This window comes from Cnephaeus nilssonii, assembly GCF_951640355.1.
Source record: "Cnephaeus nilssonii genome assembly, chromosome: 18".
NCBI lineage: Eukaryota > Metazoa > Chordata > Mammalia > Chiroptera > Vespertilionidae > Cnephaeus > Cnephaeus nilssonii.
In genome coordinates this window covers 41,622,444-41,644,464 of record NC_137089.1, presented here as the reverse complement: position 1 = coordinate 41,644,464, position 22,021 = coordinate 41,622,444, and the positions used below count along the sequence as shown (strand labels likewise).

Below are 22,021 nucleotides of genomic sequence, written 5' to 3'. Positions count from 1 at the left end.
AAGGCCAGAAATATGGATGGTAACTTGAATATTTATCATCTATAAGTCAATAGAAGAAAGAGAATTAGCTATATCAAAACAGACATAAATATCATAAGTAGAGTCATATTTGAAACCCAGTAAATATGTAATAAAACTGTTTTGGAAAAATAATACTTTCTCGTTGTTTATCATTTTCATGCTACCCTCTGTGAGGTGGCTGGCTACAAAGGAGTTCCTTTAATGATCAGGATCAATATGTAATTCTTTAAGCTGCCATTCATTTTAACCATAAAATTGTGTGTATGTAAATAAATCTGGGCCAGTAATTTTTGTTATAAGGAGAATGTGGCATTCTATTGCTAAATATCTTAAATACCTAACTTCTGCTTGTTTTACTATTTCCCACATTATGCTTTGATTTTAAGTGAAACAAACACATCTGTTTTCTCAAAAAGATTACAAAATGAGTACTTGCAGCGTACATATTTCTTTTCCAATTATTTTTATTTATTTTACAGGCAGAATAGTATCTTGATCTCTCTATTACATTTCACAACACCAAAATATCTACAACTCTGTGTCAAATCAACAACTACTAAAACTTGAGCAAGCAATTTACAACTATCTGCAATTAAGGAAATGGGATTCCAAAGGCATATCATTGCAATAACGATAAAGTAGTGTTGATGCATTAAGACACGAATAGCCATCATAAATTTAGTACCTCGGGCATTTTTCTAATTGTGATGGTTACACAAATTTGGGAAACTGAGGAGCACGTTGGCCAGTCACCAATGATCATGAAAAAGGAAACGCGTAAAAGTGCCGATCTTGCTGATAGTACGTGTTCAGCTCTTTAGCTTGACATTGTGTTATCCCTTCCAATTCATCAGAAATCAATACCACGTGTGCCTCAAGCTTTTCTACAGATGAATGATTTGATGAAGATGTCCTCATTTCGGAAACTGAGATCATTCATGTTTATCTTCAGTTGAAACATTTCAGAAGGCTTTGCTGAACCTAAAGAACGCCCAGTCTCAGACTGCTGGGTGATCAGCGACATCTAGTGGCCATGATATCCCTAAACAAACGTTTTTAAAGTATAACCTCCAGGGTCATCATAAAACAAGTGAAATGGCCGCAATGCATCATCTTTAATATTGACACAAGCTTATTTCCAATGAAACTGTATCGGAAAATTACGGACACTTCCTAGTAGATTTTCTCTGATTCAGAAATGATATAAATTTAAGGAAAAGCCAGCACTGGCTTCTAATCTTTATTCTTAATGAACAGCCCTTACATCAGTAAATATCCTTTGTAGTTTTTATAAAAATCCAATTTAGGTTTTTTCATGTCTGAGTTCTTGCTTCTAACAAGGTGACAAACAACACTGAGAACTACTGAATAATCAGTTTTGTGGATCTTGTATGAGTACATGGATTGGAATGTTCCAGCAACAAATTTCACTCTATGCAACAGTGCGCTGAGGTGCAAAATTAAGACATTATAAAAGCTGCCTGTCTATTAATGATAGTTGGATTGAGTTCACACTGGAAATGTCATTAATTTTTGTAAACACAGAACATCCAGTTCATTGAGCTTTTCTGAAACAACTGGATCATTAAATGAAATGATTGAAGCCTTTGACCATCAAAAAGTCATTGTGTCCTAGGAATGACTGATTCCTGTTAGAGAAATAGTCAGTCCAGTCTTTGGCTCTCTTGCACAGCCAATCGGGGGCAGTCAGTCCAAGCAAGCTTATGTTGCTCGCTGGACCCTTGGCTCCTTATTCTCTCTGCCAGAGACCTGAGACCACTCCCAAGGCCTTTCTGCCCAGCTCTAGAGCATCTCTGTCTGCCCGGCACCGAGAAAGATTTCTCCTGAGCCAAACTGTCGGATGCAGCTCTGTGGCTGTTCGTGGGACACACTGGGATTGCGCTTTCCACATGGACTGAGGCACCCCCAAGATGCCTAGGTGTACATGAATGAATATTGGTGACATTACTATCTAGCTATTTACTTCATCTCCTGTAAATTAACTGCCAGGGGCTAAGACTAGACCTTTCTCTTCCTCTGGAACCTTCTAAAGATATGATGATGATCATAAACCGATGCAAGGCCTGGATGACAGTTTTTGGGTGAACACACCAGCCTCCCAAATGCAGGATGGGCATGTTTAGTACTCCCGGCTCATCAAAACCCACTACCCAGCCACATGTGACTGGACACAACAGTCCATAGGCACCAGCGAATTGGGGAACCATGAAAAGAAAGGAACCTTTTTTTTATATCACTTCATATCTTCAAGTAAATGCTAGGCAGACATGCTTGCGTGGGCATCTCACACCAAGTACATAAGCAGTTCATCTTATTAAATCAATGGATGTAAGCGTGATTCATATGCACTTAGAGTTAACACTCAATTCAATGAGGTGCTGTAAATATAAAGCCTGGGTTTTCTCCAGCCAGTCCACCTCATAAATCCTTAGCCTCATTTTCCCAAGGCTCTCAGCTCCAGGAGGATATGTGGGCAGTGGGCACAGGTCATCACAGTAAAGTTTCCTTAGGGGACAGGCAGCCCTGGGTGGCTCTGGAGGCTCCTCCTGGAGGTTGTACTCCACTGCTCTGCTCTGGACAGCGTAGACTTCCTTCTCCCTTCCTCCCTCTCCCTTTTCCCTTTGCCTCCCTTATTTCTGCCTGAAGCCAGCTGTGCTAGCATGGAGCATTGCTGCACCCTGCTGCTGTCTGAACCCCACGCTGTGTAACAAATATGACGTCTAAATTCCAGGGGCAAATACTGCTAACTACTCAGCACTCAGCAGATGAAGATAGTCTCCGATAAAGAGCTATGGGCAACCTCAGGCTATTATTACTGTCTGCTTGTAATAATAACCTCCCCCCAGAAAATAAAATTCAGAACCTCAACTGGCATTTTGAGTTCAAGGACTATTCTCTACCTATCAGCGTTAACATACCTGGACCTTGCACGTGTTTTTAGGAGAGATGAGTTTAGGTTTGCAGATCAGTAATCGTAACATTACCAGCCCCATAATGTTCATTGCCACCTCCCTGGCATAAACTACCCGAAGAGCAAAGTAAGATATGGTTTGTGCTGGTTGCCCAGGGTCATTCTTCGCTGGGCCTGGCAGAGTGGACAAGGCTGAGCTAAATGGTAGGGTGAGCTGCCACCCCCGGATCCCCGCAAGCCTAGAAATAATTTGGTCGGGGTCTGATTATTAATACCAGGTTTCCAAATCTCTTTCTGAACAGCATGAAAGCAAAATAGCACACTCCTGCGAGCAAACCAACCACCAGGGTGGTGCCAAGAACTTTGGGGGCCCTCTTCCTGGCCACCCGGAGCGCTGTGGGCAGCACCGCGGAGATTAGGATGTTGTTGACATGCCCTAACACCTTGTGAAAGGTTTTCCTCTTCAGGACACGCTCGTAATAGGTTTCCAAGTTGGGTCGCTTTCCGTTTCCCCAGTTTCTCCTCGCAAACCCCAGGAACTTCAGGCGATGCAGCGTGACAGCGAGCGAGACGTCGGCCAGCGTGAAGGACTCTCCACAGAGCCAGGGCTGGCGACCCTCTTCTAACCAGAGAGAGGGACACGGGACACGGAGAGTTAGGGCCTGGGCCACGCACACAGGCAGACTCTACCTGGCATCTTGCGTCTCAGTCTTGAGGGCGGGTGTGAGGGCAGCAGGAGATAAAGGCCAGGGTACATTTTCCTGGCAATCCTACTCAGCGAGTAATGTTAGGCTAAAAACAAAGGCCATGCATACGTATCCCAAGCTCAGGGAGACTTAACATCTGCCAGCCACCTCGGTCCCTACGTGGAACCGGGGTCATTTGAGCTCGAAGCCCATCTGTCATTTAGGATAACAACAATAACACCGAATTTAGGAAAGCCCTGATATCTAATTGCCGGTCAGTCTGCATCGACGTGAAATAGGACCGCTGAAGAATTTTTCTGCACAATTTAGATTCTGATTGTGCAATTCCAACCTAGCCTGTTTCACAAACATGTCATTACAGTAGTTAGTTTAGTTGAGAAACCTGAGTAGGTGCTTGAATGCTCCCTCTAATTCTTTCCTTAGGCAGAGGGACAACTTCTCATCTACAGTCCAGTATGAAGTGAGGCCAGCACGTGCAGACGGGCAGGCCGGCTGGGGAGCATCCACGCATCGTACCTGTGCACCTGACTTAGCCGTGCAGCCAGGGCTCAGGTGCAAGCACACTGCCCCCGTCCAGGGTGCTATTCCAGTTGACAGCAAAGTTAACAACCCAGTTAGCTGAAACTTGCTTCGCGTAGGGACTCTGTTATACTTCCCATAGTGACTGAGAGCAGCACTCACCGAGTGACATTTCAGGCCCGACTTTATGGATTTTCCTAAAGCTCACCTATTGTTTCCCTAAACCAGAGGAAATAGCGGTTAACTCCTCCGGCATGGAGGCTCTCAGCTTCTCAGGATTGTTTACTAAATTCAAACTGCCCAGGAAAATAATGAGAGAGCATTGTTACTGAAATCTAAGACTGTTCCCATAAATACTCCTGGTGTCCAGGAAGAAAGAATACAAATGAGAACCCACCTGGGGTTTCTTCGTTCCTTCTTTGCAACTCAGTTTCGACCTGATCCAAGACTTTCTCCAGCTCATCCAGAATTTTCTTCAAATATTTGACATTGTCATGGTCAAGCAGCTTTGACTAATTAACAAAAATAACGCGATAGATTACTTAAGCCTGTAAAAACAAGCGATGTAGAGCAAAGCAGATAAAAACTATTGTTGGGAACTGTTTATGGTCAATGAGAAGAATTACAATAGCTTCCTTAAAGCAAAAGCTAAGTTGGGGGGAAATGCGCCGCTGTGCAAATGCCCCAGGGCCAGGGCCACTGCTCACTGGCCACTCCTGTGGACCAGAGGACCAGAGAGGGCGACGACGATGAGGGGCACAGAGATGCTTCTTGGGCCCAGCTCAGGAGTGGAACGTCAGCAGGCTTTGCTGAGTGAATAACTGGAATAACGGAAGGCTCTGGGGTGAGGGAGAAATCTGAAGGCAGTGAGGTACGGAGTGAGTGGAAAACAAGCAGTGCTGTGTGCAGGTGTCCCGTTTCTTCTGAGAAGCTCCTTTAGCTCAGAAAAGGTAAAGGAAGATGGGAAGCTGAGGGAGGGTGGGGTGTTGCTGCTTGCTACATCTTTAATATGGGAGAAGCTGGCACGTGTGGCTGGGCCATAGGAAAGAATCAACAGAAAGGGAAAAGCCGCCTGGTCGGCATGGCTCAGTGGTTGAGAGTCAACCTATGAACCAGGAGGTCACGGTTCGATTCCCAGTCAGGGCACATGCCTGGGTTGCGGGCTCGATCCCCAGTGTGGGGCATGCAGGAGGCAGTCAATCAATGATTCTTTCTCATCATTGATGTTTTTATCTCTCCCTCTCCCTTCCTCTCTGAAATCAATTTTAAAAAAAATTTTTTAAGAGAGAGAGAAAGGTCAACTGTAACTGATGAAGCCCTTAGGAGGCAGAAAAGCCACAGACAGAGGGCAGCCTAGGCCTGACGTGCAGAGCACCTGCAGTGACAGAGGCCTCGAATGTTCTGTTAACCTGCTCTTACCTTTTAGAACTGTGCTTGGGAACCAGCACGCGCAACATCCGCTGTTTAAGCAGCTGTCGTTAGGTTTGAATATCAAGCCGACTAAAGAACAATTCTTTCTGAAAGCGCAGCATGAGCCCAAGGTAAATGGTGTGCTGGTGACCTGCGATCTTTAATAGGAGATGTTCTAGAAACAGTGCTAACGGCAGAACATTTAGCACAAACAGTGGGTGTCAGCTGAGGACACCTGGTCTACTCACTTTCAGTCGCTTCTGTTTTGCGATGTAGGCCTCTTGCAAATCTGGGTTTTCTTCGGCAAGTTTCTTCAGTTCGGACTCTGTGTTACCAATTTGGCCTGATAAGGAAATCATTTTTGAAATAGAAAATTATTTCCTTCCTTCTGTGCGAGAAACAAGGAGAAGGGGAAACTCGACGGTAGGAGCAGGAGTTCGGGGGTTCATGCCCTGCCTCTGCCTCGGGCTCCCCCTCTCTGTGCCTCAGTTTCGTCACCTTTAACATGGGCCCCTCAGAGGACCTGCTCAGGGGGAGGATTCAATGAGAAGCGCCTGGATGGAGCTGAGGGAAGGCCCAGAACGTCGTAAGTGCTGGGTGCAGGGTACTTGCTCTACCTTTCCATACCTTTCAAGTTTTCTGTAAGGAACTTCTACATGCACAGAAGGGCAAAGCCTTATTTAAAATATTTATACAAATTCTAGGTGGCAGAATTGTATCTATCGGAACACTTGTTTCAAATCATAGGCGAGTCCTTATGAAGAGAAGGAGGGGGACAAGAGGAAGGTGAGAAGCAGGAAGCGAGAGGAGAAAAAGAGAGTGCAGAAGAGGAGGGGAGGGAGGGGAGAGGAGAAGAGGGAGGAGGAGAGGTACCAAAGAGAAAGAAAAATAACATAAGAGAATGAGAAAGGTGAGGCTTGGTTTCTGGAAAGAATGTAGTTTCTAGGTTTAGAAGATGGAGGTGTGTGTTTCTAGTCAGACATCCACAGAGTCTGACCACAGCCACCATCCCCAGTTCTCCTGTCCCCGATTACTGTGCCACAGAGCACCCTCCCTCTGCTCCACACCTCACGTAGCAACCCTATGCCTTCCTCAGGCCAGGACAGGATAGAAGAGAGCTGGATGGCTCATTCAAGCTCTGTAATTCTGCAATCACTGGATTTAGAGGAAAGTGAAACAGCCTGAAGTTCAGCTCCCTCACATAATGAAAGGGAAGAGCCAGAAATGTGAATGAGCTCAATTGCCTCTGTTCCCCACAGATGCCAGCTTTCCTGATTCCCAGTCCAGCTGTCCATGAGAACACGTCATGGTCTTTACTTTTCCACGGGTCACTCTTCTGAGTTTTATCCAAACTTGGCGCTCAAAGCCAAGAGCTGGAAAATGAGGACCTATAGACCATAAATGCCCAGCTGAACAGCTAAAGCACAGATCAATCTGGGTGCATGATCCATCTATCACATGCCCATCCATGAAGCAAACTCAACAACTCTGTTCCCATCTCCTCTCAATGCTCACGCTAGATCTTAAATGAATTAAAAGAAACTCAGGACAGGATTCAGATCGTTACGATTTTTACATACTGCGAATCCTTGTTGTTGCATAAGCTGGGATCATGGAGTCCACGGTTAGCTCCGGATGCAAAATGCAGCCGTGTGTATAGGCATCCATTGGCAAGGAGTCAAGCAGTTCCCGATAGTGTTGTACCCGTGGGTAATACATGCTTCCTTTATCAGGCATTAACCTGGGTGTTTTTTCTAAAGTGCATATACAAACATTAAAGGGAAAGTTATAAATGAAATATTACATCAGAAACAAAAACCCAACATCTCATCATTAACATTTTCAATATTGTATCAAGGCTTTAAAAGATATCTCCCGAGCCCAGAGATTCCAATTTCGAAATGGCCTAATGGACCAGGCCAGATCCCAAATCATGATCATTCTGGCATTCTCACACTTCTCCGCCTTACAAATTACTGCTCAACCCTCAAGGTCTAGATATACCAGCTCTTCCACAGAGCATCTCCTGCCCTCCTACAACTACCAGCATCTGCCTGGGCCAGGTGTGCCTTCCTCTGTACACACAAAATACCGGGAACATACTCCATTAGAGCCCTGATCACCTTAATTATTTGTGTATCTTTTTGCCCCATGAACCTCTGCCAGGGTAAGGGGCCTGTGGTCCGGGGTCTAGCATAGTGCCCCATACACTTCAGGCCCTTGGTGAAGGTTGGTTAAGAATGCAAGCTCATTACAGACAGATGTGCAGGGACTACTCTCTCCTAGGTTCCAATTAATACCAAGAGTTACCCCCTATTGATGCTATGTGAATGTGAAATGGCAATCTTCATGGAATTTCTAATATGTTATCTCTAGAAAGTGGATTTTACATGAATCCTCGTTTTCTGGTTAAAATCTAGACTATAGACTCCTTGAGGGCAAGGACCATGTTCTCTTTTGCGTCCTCAGTACTTAAGTATCATATTTGGCTCAAAATAGGTACACAGTAAATTTTAATTAACAAATTAATTAATACATTCCCAAATTACTAGGAATTATAGACAATAGCAGACACATGTATTCATGGTTTCACTTTCCATTGCTTCAGCTACCTGCATTCAACCATGATCCAAAAACATTAAATGAAAAGTTCCAGAAATAAACAATTCATACGTTCTGCATTGCACGCCATTCTGAGTAGCATGATGAAATTTCACGCTGTCCCTTCCTATTAGTCACTTAGTAGCTGTCTCAGTTATCAGATCAAGTGTCACAGCATCACAGAGCTTGTGTTCAAGTCACCCTCTTTATTTCATAACTAGAAGCCCGGTGCACGAAATTCGTGCACGGCAGGGGGTTGTCCCTCAGCCCAGCCTGTACCCTCTCCAATCTGGGACTCCTGGAGGGATGTCCGACTGTCCGTTTAGCAGGATCGGGCCTAAACGGGCAGTCGGACATCCCTCTCAAAATCCAGGACTGCTGGCTCCCAACTGCTCGCCTGCCTGCTTTCCTGATTGCCCCTAACCGCTTCTGCCTGCCAGCCTGATCACCCCCTAACCACTCCCCTGCCAGCCTGATTGATATCTAACTGCTCCCCTGCCAGCCTGTTTGCCCCCAACTTCCCTCCTCTGCCAGCCTGGTCACCCCTAACTGCCCTCTCCTGCAGGGTTGATCACCTCCAACTGCCCTCCCTTGCAAGCCTGGTCCCTCTCAACTGCCCTCCCTTGCAGGCCTGGTCCCTCACAACTGCCCTCTCCTGCTGGCCATCTTGTAGTGGCCATCTTGTGTCCACATGGGGGCAGGATCTTTGACCACATGGGGGCAGCTATATTGTGTGTTGCAGTGATGATCAATCTGTATATTACTCTTTTATTAATAGGATAGAGGCCTGGTGCACGGGTGGGGGCCAGCTGGTTTGCCCTGAAGGGTGTCACAGATAAGGGTGGGGGTTCCCTTGGGGTGTGGGGCAGTCTGAGCGAGGGGCCTGTGGTGGTTTGCAGGCCGGCCACGCCTCCTGGCAACCCAAGCAGAGGCCCTGGTATCTGGAATTTATTTTCCTTCTACAATTGAAACTTTGTAGCCTGGGGCGGCAGCCATTTCTGGGGCGGCAGCCATTTCTGTGGCAGTTAATTCACCTTCTACAATTGAAACTTTGTAGCCTTAAGCGGGTGAGCCTGGCCAGGGTGTGTGGAAAGCTTTGCTTCCCCTGTTGCCGCCGGCAACCCTGGCCTGCTCTCTCAAGCTCCATTCTGCCGCCATTTGTTTGAATTTGTTTACCTTCTATAATTGAAACTTTGTAGCTTGAGTGGAGGCTTAGGCTTGCTCTGTTACCTGGGAAACCTTGCTCTCTGTGGCTGTAGCCATCTTGGATTGGGGTTAATTTGCATACTCACCCTGATTGGCTGGTGGGCATGGCTTGGCTGGTGGGCGTGGCTTATGTAGCAGAGTGATGGTTAATTTGCATATTACCATTTTATTAGAGAGGATAGTCCCAAAGCCATTCACAAAACTTTTATTGCAGTGTGTTGTTATAATTGTTCTGTTTTATTATTGTTATTGTGGTTAATCTCTTCCTAGGCCTAATTTATAAATTGAACTTTATTATAGATATGTATGCATAGGAAAAAAACATGATATGTAGGGTTTGGTACTATCCCCAATTTCAGCCATCCACTGGGGGTCTTGTATCTATCTCCAACAGAAAAGGGGACTAGTGTATTTGAGCTGGAGAAGCTCTACATTATAAAGCACTGAGATGTAGAAGCCAAGAAATTCTCCCAAGATCCCACAGCTAATTAGAGGCAGAACAAGAACTAAAGTCATCTATCTCTTAATACAGTGCTCTGTTTTATTACATCATCATAACATCTTCAAAGAGCTTACTTTTCGGAGACTATCTAAGGATGATAAAGATGAATTACGTGCCCCAAAGGAGATGGCAATGTCCCTTCAGAATCACTTTCCATTTCCGCCTCTCAAACTGCCCGGAAAAAAAAAAATGCCAACTACCTTATTCCAACGAGTAAAAAGAACAGTCTCAGTTTTATTGATTTATTTCTCAGTTTGGGTTATTTATTGAACTTAGAATCCTTTTGAGCATCACCCACTCATTCATAAGTGTTGACAATTCAGAGTTGGTTGCAGGGAAGATTTCATAATGCCAGACCAAGTAGCACAAGTTTTTGAAGCCAACAGGCTATTTCTGACTCTCTAAGAAAACACAAGATGGATTATTCCTCAAACTGCTAGGTTATCCAATTTTGAAGGCCGCATTAGGATCATCCAGAATGAAGTGTCAGCTACACACCGCCTGCCAACAGGGGATTTACCCAACCAGAGCACATTTACCCAACCAGAGCACACTTCCTTGCTGACCTTTCAAGATCTCTTGATCTCATTGTGTCACTGGGATGCCAACCAATCAATGCACGGTACATACATCCCACTTCAATGAGTACAACACGCTGGATGCCTTCTAAGGTCCTTGAAATACTGAGAGTTCTTAACCTTTTACGTACTACCACCCTCTGCTCAAAATATTGTTCTTAAATGTGTGAAATACAAGCTGTGTTAGCACTCGGTGTGCTCAAGTAATCCATTATGAGAATCACTCATTCTGAATAGATTCTTGCCTTGGATCATGAGTCCCAGAAAGAGAAGACCTGAGCTGACCCTGCGGTCCGGGGCTGAGGCCAGCCTGTATGAGGCAAACTCCAGCTAATCTACAAGACATGTAATCATGAAAATAAATTCTTGTTGTTTTAAAAAGAATGCATAAAATACAAACATAGGATTGTATAAGAAATTGATTATATTAAAATACAGTTATGAAAGTAATTTTAAATGATAAAATACTAATATGGATGCCTATGTGTTAATATATTAACAAGATTTAGCAGCAGGTCTATCATTTCAAAAAAATTGGAGCATAAATGATAATTTTAAATATCTGCAATAACTTTATACACTATGAGCACATCTGTGATTTCTATTGGTAACAAAGTCAGAGGCGTTCCTGCTACTGCTGTGGATTATGCCTACATTAGAAAGGAGAGGAAATAATAAATGTCTACTGGAAATTAGTGAAAACAAGATATGATTTCCCCCCATCTAAGTAAGATCTCAAATCTCCTGAATTCTATTCATAGACCACGAAGGGCAAAGTGTCGTCTGAGAATCCCTGAGGTTTCCCAAGACACTCTAAGGGGCTCCCCAATGTCAAAGCTGTTTTTATTGTAATTCTAAGATGTTGGTTGTTTTTTCACTCTTCTCTCTCCGTGTACAGCGTTGTTGTGCAGGGGCTACCTGACTCCTCCCTCCCACAGTTCATGGCCCGTAGGCGTGCGCGTTCTTGTGTTTCAGACTTCTCTCCGCTTTAATTGCCAGTGTGGTCGATATTGATAGATGTGGCCCAGGTATCCTCAATAATTTTTAACACAAAGCGACCCAGAAACCAAAAAGTTTAAGAACCACTGCTTTAAGACTCTAAGAACCTCAGCTTAATACCATAAATGGTGCAGCATTTTTAAATGCTTCCCAGTGGTTAAACTCATGGCTCCTGGCCCTGGCTGCCTTCCGGTGCCAGGCCTGAGGCTTGTGTCCAGGAGAGCAGCCATGTGCCCCTGGAAAGTGAGAGAGAGAAGGAAAAAGAGGGCTGGTTGCTTTCTGGGGAGGGAGGCTTCATGCAGCCAGGCCTGAACTCTTCCAATGTTGAAATGCATGCAAATAATGCTCTTGACTCAGTACACCATTGCTATGTAACTCTCTCCCGGAACGCTCTGTCAGAGCAGAAAACACCCGCGGGTCCCGCTTCTCTTCCAGTCTCAGCCTCGCCCTAGCCCTCGACTTCTCTCCGCTTTAATTGCCAGTGTGGTCGCCACCTCCTGTCACCAGAGCACAGCAGTCAAAACACAGCTGGGAATTTCCTTTGAACTATACACATCTTCCCTCTCACTCTCATCAACCTTTATTTGCCAGTCCTTCCAGCTTTGTTATCATCCTGTGAAAATTAATAAACAAAACCCTCATTTCAATGGAGTCGGAAGGCTGGGAGAACTCTAACACATGTCTCTCAAAGCTCACTACTGACCCCACAGGAAGACACGAACCAGCACCTCCAACATACTCCTCCCACCTAAGCTGGGGGAGGGAAAGGTTCCTCCCGGCCCAGTAACAGCTCCGCCAATGGGAGGCCTCCAAATTCAGCCAATGAGAAGTCACTAACTAATCTTTGAACTTTGAATTTCCTACAATGGATTCTTCGTTTAAAACACTCCCTCCTTTGTCCATACAAGAGTGTGTTCCTCTTGTTTCTCTGCGCTTGCACATGGTTCACCCTTAGGCCACATGTCCCAAATTGCAATTCTTTGTTCTCAAATAAACACATTGTGCTGGAGAGATATCTGGCTATTTGTTAAAGGTCAATATACTAAAATATATGTGGATAGAGGGTCCTGGGTATATATGTGTGTGTGTGTGTGTGTGTGTGTGTGTGTGTGTGTGTGTGTGTGTGTGTCCTAGGCATGTGCCCTTGACAGATTTGAACCCAGGACCCTTGAGTCCGCAGGCACACACTCTATCCACTGAGCCGAACCAGACAGGGTAGTAATCAAGGACTTTTAAGAAGCGGGCAATCGGAAGAGTTCCCAGCATTGGGAATAGGGTTGCAGTAGTGAAAGCCGCGATTAGCAGTCACTGGGAGAATAAATAAGAATAAATAGCCCAGTTGGTGTGGCTTAGTGGATGAGCATGGGCCTATGAACCAGGAGGTCATGGGTTCAATTCTGGTCAGGGCACATGCCTGGATTGCAGGCTCCATCCCCAATAGAGGGCGTGCAGGAGGCAGCCAACCAATGATTCCCTCTCATCATTGATGTTTCCATCTCTCTCACTCTCTCCTTTCCTCTCTGAAATCAATTTTTAAAAAAGAATAAATAAATAACTTGCATAAGATCTGACTTCCTAGAAGACTGAGTAGGGAACAAGACAGGTCTTGTATTGCACCTACATTTAGGCAACAACTTAGAAAAAGGCAGATAGACATAAAAAAGCAGAATGATGTGATAAACAATGAGAGAAAACAAGTTTTATGTTTTTTTTAATCAGAAAGAAACAATAAAAGCATTCTGCAGCCCTTTAATTCTCAAGTCCCTATATTGCTGGTGATAATAACAATGGCCTTGAGCCATTTTTAAAAATTACATTCAGTTCCAAGAGAAAAAAATAAAAAGGATCTAAGGACTTAGAGGCATAAGCTTCCATTATGTTACTAAATTCACTATTTTGATTGCCTGCATTCCCCAGTGATGCAGATAAAAGAGGCATTTTATGCCTGTTTTCAAGAAAGACTCCCCCAGGTCTATTTGAAGAACTTTCAGGTCTTCTTTACTAGCTCAATGAAAACAGAGTAGATTTAATTTCTAACTCAGTCATTTTGTTGATTTTTTTTTTCTATTCTACTTAGATCACTTAGTGATGACATCCTATCTAATAAAAGAGTAATATGCAAATTAACCATCACTCCGTTACAAAGATGGCAGGGACCAAGCGGTGAGGCAGGATCCACCCACTCCAGTAGCAGATCCAGCCTCGCTGCTCTGCCGCCTCTGGAGTGTCCAGAGGTAGCGGAACCAGCCTTGCTGCTGCTGAAGTATTTGGGCCTGTTGGCCTGGCCAGGGGTCGCGGGGACCAAGCGGAGAGGCAGGATTCACCCACTCCGATGGGGGATCCAGCCTCACTGCTCCCCAGCCTCTGGAAGTGTCCGATCCTGTCAGCTGGGCCAGGGGCCTTGGCAGGCTTCGCTCCCTTCTCTGCTTCGCTCAGTCCGCAGGAAGCCCTATTCTTGCACGAATAGGCCCGAGGAAGCCCTATTCTTGCAGGAATCTTCCTGCAACAAGCCTCTAGTTAGTATATAAGATAATATGCATCAACTAGCTGAACAAGATTATACCCTTCAACAAGTCATACACCTGACCATTAGAAAATATACTAATAGTAAACAATTAAGTTATGACCTGAAGCAAAAGGAATGGTTAAAAACTATAATTCAAGATTATTTTAACTTTGGTGCTAGCAAGATCAAATCTAAACACAGACAAGAAAAATTACATGGTGTCAAATTATACAAATTCACCATATGCACCCAGGATTTTCCCTTATATATTAACCCTTTGCACTTGCTTGCTTTTTTCTCGATTCCTTTATTCTACTCGGGATTTAATTTTTTAAATACCCCAGATTTTACAAAGCGCGGCAGTAGAATAAAAAACTGGAGTTTCTTTTCATACAAACTTATTTATTTGGATTTTTTTATATTTCAAATTATTGATACATTCAATACAATTCGACATACGAGCTGCTACCGATGCTAACCGTGTCGAGTCACACTCGACATCCGAATGCAAAAGGTTAAATTACCAAAATTCAATATTCACCATGTTTCCAGGTTACCACTGGCAGTAAAAAATAGCATATGTTCTAGTATTTTGCAGTTATTTTATGCCCACATTTTTTTATTATCTAGTGGCCAAATTAAAGGTCACCCAATGAGATTATGAATAGTATAAGAAACATCTGGATTTTAAATTCCTATTATTAGTGTGTATATTCACTTGTCACATCCATTTCTCCTGAGTTCTCCTAATTTGCTTACTATCATACCTCATCTAGATTAATAAATTGCTGGCTTTACTGTAACTACTCTTCATCACATGCCCAGGTAGGAAAAGTTGTCACATATATGAAAACTGAGTAGTAATAATAGTACGTGGATGTCTTGCAAGCAGGTTTGGCATCGTCCAAGTTTATAGAACGAAATTATCTTTGAAGATAAGTAAGTTTTTAATGATTTGGGGTCTTTCAAATTGGGACCTTCTACCAATTAATACCTACTAAATGTCTACTGAAAGAATGAATCAAGAGATTGCTCTTTGCCAGCCTTTGGTTGAGCAACAGAGTAGTTCTAAATTCTTCCTTTGACCCAACCTCTGACCTCAGGAACATATCACTGTTAAAGTACAAAATTCAACTGAGTACATTTGAAGATCTAATTGGCTTTCTTAAGTGATTCATGAATCGGGCTGATGTCTACACTAGTCTTCCATGTAACTGCTTTAAAAAAATCAAGTATAGCCATCATTCAATTTAATATTCACTTTCTTTGGCTAAATCTTGGAAAGACTGCCTTGGTGATCAAAGTTTTCCCCAAAACTAGCAGTTATTTAATGGACTTATCTCATAAGGGTGGAAATATGGAAATACTGATTACAGAGAGAGATTGAGAAAGGTCATTTTTAGTATAATCCCCAGCTGATAGACTAACACGGGATAGCAAATAGTAACAGTGAAGGAGATACCAGTTCACTACACTCTATTCTTTAGAATGGATACACTTAATTAAAGTCTCCATATTATAACCCTGGGCAACTATACACCTCATGAAATCCATTCACTTATCATTCTAATTTGCCAACTCCTTCATAGTTCCATCCATAACTGGACAAAATGCTACATATTCCAACCAGTTAAAAATGCAGCAGGTTACAATTCCCCATTTTCTAGATAGAACCTATACTTTGGAAACAATTTCAGATCATACTAGCCTTTTGTTTTATTATTGGCTTTTATTGGTAACTTATTAGCCAGCCAGGTCTCCCATCCTTCATTAATGGAGATGACTTTTAAAAACAACATTCACACACTACATTTAACCTTGTTAAACTTTATCTCAGTTATCTTTCCATTTTATTTTTCCATTAGAAACATTTCATAAGCTAGTCAACATATTAACCATCCTAGCTTTTCTGTCATTTTCATATCTAATAATATTTCTGCTATGTCTTTATTCAAGTCATTTATAGAATTGTTAGGCTCCTCGGAGAATAGAAGCCTATATGAACACCAGTAGAGATCCCTGTCCAGGTTGACATTTATTTTCAATAATTCACTTATTTTAATAATTCAAGTGCATTTATTAAGTTCCTATTAAAGAATATTCACCATATGAGGCATTGGAAATATTGTTGTTAATAAGACAGACACTGTCTCTGACCTTATGATGTTTAGAGTGGTCTACAAGCAATTGAAATAATTAAAATAAAGTGAAATAAAAATTATTATAGGATAAGTGAAACGACAGTCTATGGCTAAAGGAGCAGCCTAGTATAAGAAATCTAAAGTGAATATTTTCAATACAGTGGTTTATTCAACTGAAAATGTGCATTTCATCAAGCCATATTTGCTCCTTCATTCCACAAGGGTATCATATAAAGCAATTGTAAATGCTCTACTTAAATCAAGATACACAATATCTAGAATCATGCCTGGCACATAATAGACTCTTTTTTTTAAGTGTTAGTTAATGACATTTCTAACAAGCTCCCAGTGATACCAGTGCCACTGGTCAATGGAAGACACTTTAAGTAGCACGAATTGGTAGAATTTCCCACTCCGCCTCCTTGACAATTGGGATAACATTTGCCTATCTCTTGTCTGGCTCTTTTCCTAATCAGCCTGCGTTCCTAATGATAGATATAAAGTATCTTAATGATAATTATGATAACACTTGCATGTTTGTTTTTTATTTAATACTTGGGGATAAACTGCATCTGTAGATTAGACTAGTCTTCATTTATGTAACTAATTGTTCTTGTGCTGGTTTAATATGGGTTCTAGGTCCTTTAATAATAATATTTTACAACCCTAAGACTACTCTCCTAGGAAAGAGGAATGAGTAAAATAGGAACCAGCTGGACTTGCTTTATGTCTGCAATTGATAAAACGATGTCACCTAATCCGAGAGGACGAACAGAAGTCAAGTCACCAAGGACCTGGGATACGTTAGGGTCAGCTTCGGGCTACAAGCTAGGATTCTTGATTTCTTACTTATTCAGTTGGTACACCAGAATTAAAGTCCTTAGTTTCCATAATTTTATCTTAACACTTAGCCCACAATGACTCCTCCTCTGATTCAATAAATTACAATAAGAACCAAGTATTTCCTTGTTAGAGAAGGACTCAGAATGTGTTTCAGTTTTGTTGTTATACAGTCAAAGGAAAAGGAAAAGGAAAAGCCTAAGGAACATTTTAAGAAAGCCTAATAATCATTAACATTACTATGTTGTTAAGTAACATATTTCATATTACTCAGTATCTCAGAGGAGAAACCATGTAAGGAGGAAGAGATAAGGAGAAGGCGGAGGAGGAGGAGAATGGTAGTAGTAGTAGTTTAAGAGATACTAACAAAAGATTTAAATATGATTTTCCATTTACTGTATCATTTTAAAGCTTGTGATTATTTAAAACAGAATTCTTGTACAATTATTTTTTATTCACATTATTATAATCACTTTTCCCAATAAATACCAATTACTATTTAATAGGCTTGTCCATTTCCAAAAAGCTCAAAGTTGAGAAAAATGGTATCAAATCAATTAGCCATCATTTTCAATACAATCCCCAGCATATAGACTCAGAGGGATGGCAGGTAATGATGGAAAAAGCCATTCATTAAATTCTTTCATTTAGATCAATGGCCACCTCTAAATAACACCTCCAGTCAGAATCCTAGAGAACTGAATAGCTGGATTAAGAGCAGAATCAGCCCACTGCTCATCGAATTCCCTGGGGTCCCTGCCCCATTCAGGTCCCATATCTGTTTTCCTTCAAAGTAGTACCTCAAACATTTTTCTTGGCCAATTTCCTTACACAGTTTCCAGTGTTTGACGTTATATTTTGGTTTTAATTTGCCCAATCAACATCAACACAACTGATGGGAGATGGAGAGTAACTGGATCTCATGCAGCTTCTTTTGCAGAAGAATACTCTGCTAACAGCTAGGTGCCCTGTGTTCTGATCTTGGTCCTGCCAGTCCTGATCAGCTGTGGAATCTTGGGCAAATCAGTGAAGCCAGTCTCCTCAAAGAATTGTCATGAGGAACAAGTGACACATGTGTAAGTGGCAATGACTATGGAAGACAGTTGGTACAATATGAAGATATGGATTTGAAGGCTTGCATTCCAGCCCTACCCTGAAAAAGCTATATTACCTTAGGCAATCCCTCATGTACAAAATGGGAATAACTAGTCTACCGCACCTGTCTCCGATGGGTTCTTTGAAGACTGAATAGAACAGAAATTATAAAATGCCTGATATAAAGCAGGCTATCAATAAGTCATTGTTACTTAAAGGCACTATAATTCCTTACAAGAGATGAAATTCAAACTATACAGGAGTAACAGGGGACAAGAACTCAAAAGTATACCAGCATTCTATTCTCCCTTGCCTATAATTTATTCCTCTGTTTCCCTCTTATTGTTTTTAAGGTGGAACCATTTGGTAGAACAGATGAGACTGATTTTCATAGTGTACATTTAGAATCATTATTATGAATTTGACCTTAAGGCAACTAAATTAACCACCACAAGCCACACACCTGCAGGGTTTTTTTACATGTAAATTTAAAACATTAAAATTTATAGTTTACATGAAATTTAAATGGAGTTGTACTGGTTTATACAAAATTTATGTTATTGGCATAATTTATTTTTGTGTGCTTATGGAAATGGAAAAGTTTTTATCACTAAACCACCATCATGAAACCAAAAAGAAAAAAAAAAAGGAAGAAAGGGAAGGAATGGAGAAGGAAGGGAGGGAAGAACGGATGGAGGGAACACACAGACTTGTGTTAAAAGTAAATCCAAGAAATCACAAATAGCCTTAACATTACCATCCAGGAAAGTCTGTTCAAGATAATCAATGATCTGAGTGGCCTCACAAATAATGCTTTCCCCGTGGATAAGGACAGGCACTTCTCCAGTTGAGTTCAAACGCATAAACCAAGGCTCATTGTGCTCACTCAGGGGCAGACTTACATCATGTTCCTCGCACTTCAATGCCTTTTCAGCAATTACCAAGCGCACCTGGAAGAGGTCACACCGGTTACCACAGAGCATGGGGGCTTTCAATTAAATGGCATCCCTGGATACCACTAGGCAGCTTTTCTGTGCTTCCCTGAGTTATTAATGTTTTCAACATCCTCTTTAGCTAAAGTCCTGTGCAGCATGACTACCGTTGGGTCAACGACAGACTGCATATATGATAGTGGTCCCATAAGATTATAATGAAGCTAAAAATTCCTATCCCTTAGCCATCCTAGCATCATAGCACAACACATTACTCACATGTTTGTGGTGACGCTGGTATAAACAAACATACTGCACTGCCAGTCGTCCATAATTATGTGCATGCGTACTATTATGTACAGTACATAATACCTGATAATGACACTATATGACTGTGTTACTGGTTTATTTATGTACTATACTGTACTTTTATCCCGGTATTTAGAGTTTACTTGTAAAACAATATGTCACGTTACACCAGCAGCAGCCTCATATATTTTGTTTTTACCTGTCTCTTGATTGCATCATTTTCTCTTGTGTGTAAATTTAATCTCATGTAGTTTTGTACATGAACATGCTGTACAGGCTTGTAGCCTAGGAGCCATAAACTATACCATACAGTCTGGTATGCAGGAGGCTGTACCATCTAGGTTTGTGGATGTGCACTCTGTGATGTTCTCAGAGCAACAGACTCGCCTAACAATGCATTTGTCAGAACATGTCACTGTATTCCTGTTCTAGAATTAACAAGTCAGATATAATCTAGCGTCTTGTTCCTATGAATTAGAAAAGATCAGTAATGACAATGACTCTGGCTACAATAATTCAGTCACCCTCCCCATCACCAATACTTTCTTTGTGCCCTAAACCTAATTATATCCTCCCCAGAGAAGAAACTGCAATACAAATACGCTGGACCTTGTGAAAGAGAACGGATGGGAACAAAATGGAGTAAAATCGGGTGTTTGGGCTGTTGGAAAGCGCTTCCCTCTGCCTCCCTCTGCGAGGCCCAGGGGACAAGGCCTGCAGCCCGAACACCGAAAGTGATGCTTTTGGTCTTGTTCCATGAGTGGCAGCGCCTCGGGCATAGCCTTTCCATCTCAGGCTGATGCTCCTTGCCCCCCACTAAGGCCCACCCCGGCCCTGGAGGGAGCTTTGGTGGGGAGGCCTGTTTCCAGGGGGGCCAGTGCGGGCCAGGCCCCGAGGGAGCTGTCCTGGTGCTGAAACCCGATCCTCTCCGCCCTCCGCCGGCCGGCCGAGGCCTTTACCTTTTGGGAGCTGAAGGAATGTGTCCAATGGTACAGAATGAGCTTAACCTCCGCCTCCGACTTGCCTTCCGCCGTCAAGGGCGCGCCCCCTCCCTGCTCATCCTGCATCTGAGCCATTTCGAGGTGCTCTCTGTATTTCTCCCACCCGCACTGCCCTGCAAAGCTTGGGTCGTTTTCCCGCGATGCCTCTCCCAGCCTGGAAAGCGAGTTCGTGCGCACGAACGGGCCGCTGGGAAGTGTAGTTTCTGCAGCCAGAAAACTGTGGGGCAGAGTCTGCAAAACTGGGGTGTACGTGAACCAGAAAGCCTCTGGGGCACGGGAGTCACCGCGAGGCGCAAGTAGTCGTTTTTTAGAGGAAACAACCTAAAATGAATCCCTGGTCATTAAAGTGGGTAATGAATAATGTTGGTAGCAAATTACTCGTTGGTTTTGGAGGTGAAGTAGAGGTTGCTCAGATATAAAAACAGCAATTTTCCAGGATTTTTAGAGTTCCTCTGGGAAAGCCCTACCTTCGGCAGAGGGGAAGTTCCAGTTGCCAGACAAAGCAACAGGATAAGGTCATAGGTGTTGTCATTAGAAGAAGCTACTACGGAGTCGTGCAAACTAATTTATCATTTTTTTAAAATACTTTATTTATTTCAGAGAGGAAAGGAGAGGGAGAAAGAGATAGAAATATCAATGATGAGACAGAACCATTGATGGGCTGCCTCCTGGCATGCCCCCCGCTGGGGATTGAGCCTGAAAACTGGGCATGTGTCCTGACTGGGAATTGAACCATGACCTCCTGGTTCATAGGTCCATGCTCAACCACTGAGCCATGCCAGCTGGGCCAAACTAATTTATCATCATCATCATCATCATCATCATCATCATCATCAACAACTAATACACAATGGTGAGGGAAAATAGTTTAGTTGTTAAATACAGAAATTTTTAGAACAGATCTACCTGAATTCATGTCCTGGTTTTCCAATATTTCCCATTTTTGTAGTGGAGATAATTTACTACCCTAATAAGGTTTTTATGACAATTAAGTAACTAAATACAATGTTAAAAACTTAAAACAGCCCGGCATGTTGTAGGTACTCGATGTTATTCACAGGTTCAGTTGACTTATAAACATTCTCTTTATAGGCATGGTCAGAATCATAATTTTGTACTAGTTTCATTATTATTGTACACCTCTTAAAATGAGGTGTTACTAGTAAATTAATGTACTAATATGACTGTGGATGCTTGTGTAATGCATTCAGCAAATATTTACTGAGTACCTACTATATTCCAAGCATTATGCTGGCACTTGGAATGCAAAGATATGTAAGACCTGATATCTGGCACCCAAGATATAAGATTGATGGCAGAGACAACAAATAAATAGATAACCATAACAGAGATAAGACCTATATGTCTTAGAGTAAACACAAGGTACTATGAGAAAACAAAGTCAGGTATCCAACTCAAATTTAAAAAAAAAGGGCTGAGGGGCCTTGGAAGAGACAGATCTCATAATGTCCCTCTCCCTTTTCCAATACTTCCCACTAAAATCCACTTGTATGTAATAGAAAAACCTTATTACCCATTCACATGTTTATTCGGAGCTTCTGCTAAATCGTGCGTGTATTCTGTTGCTGTGTGTCTTTGTACATTAAGTTAGGTTGTGGGCTCATGGAGAACAGGACCCAGATCCAGGTCAGTGTGCACTTGTTGAGCTTTCCCTCTTTCAGGAACAGTGCTAGATGCAGAAGAGATGGAGTTAAAAGTCAC

At 42.5% G+C, this 22,021-nt stretch overlaps 1 protein-coding gene across 2 annotated transcripts; it reads right to left on the bottom strand.

Moving 5' to 3' along the window:
• Positions 1–3,192: 3,192 nt before the first annotated feature.
• On the bottom strand, positions 3,193–20,374 carry GDAP1 (ganglioside induced differentiation associated protein 1; the record flags this gene model as incomplete). 2 transcript variants are annotated; one of them, XM_079796701.1, is made up of 6 exons in its annotated part: positions 3,193–3,575; positions 4,577–4,691; positions 5,838–5,932; positions 7,170–7,343; positions 18,815–19,007; positions 20,258–20,374. In XM_079796701.1, 6 exons carry the CDS (start codon positions 20,372–20,374, stop codon positions 3,193–3,195), a joined length of 1,077 nt encoding a protein of 358 aa, XP_079652827.1. The 2 variants fall into 2 exon arrangements, with proteins under 2 accessions (XP_079652827.1, XP_079652828.1); XM_079796702.1 differs by lacking the exon at positions 7,170–7,343.
• Positions 20,375–22,021: the final 1,647 nt, after the last annotated feature.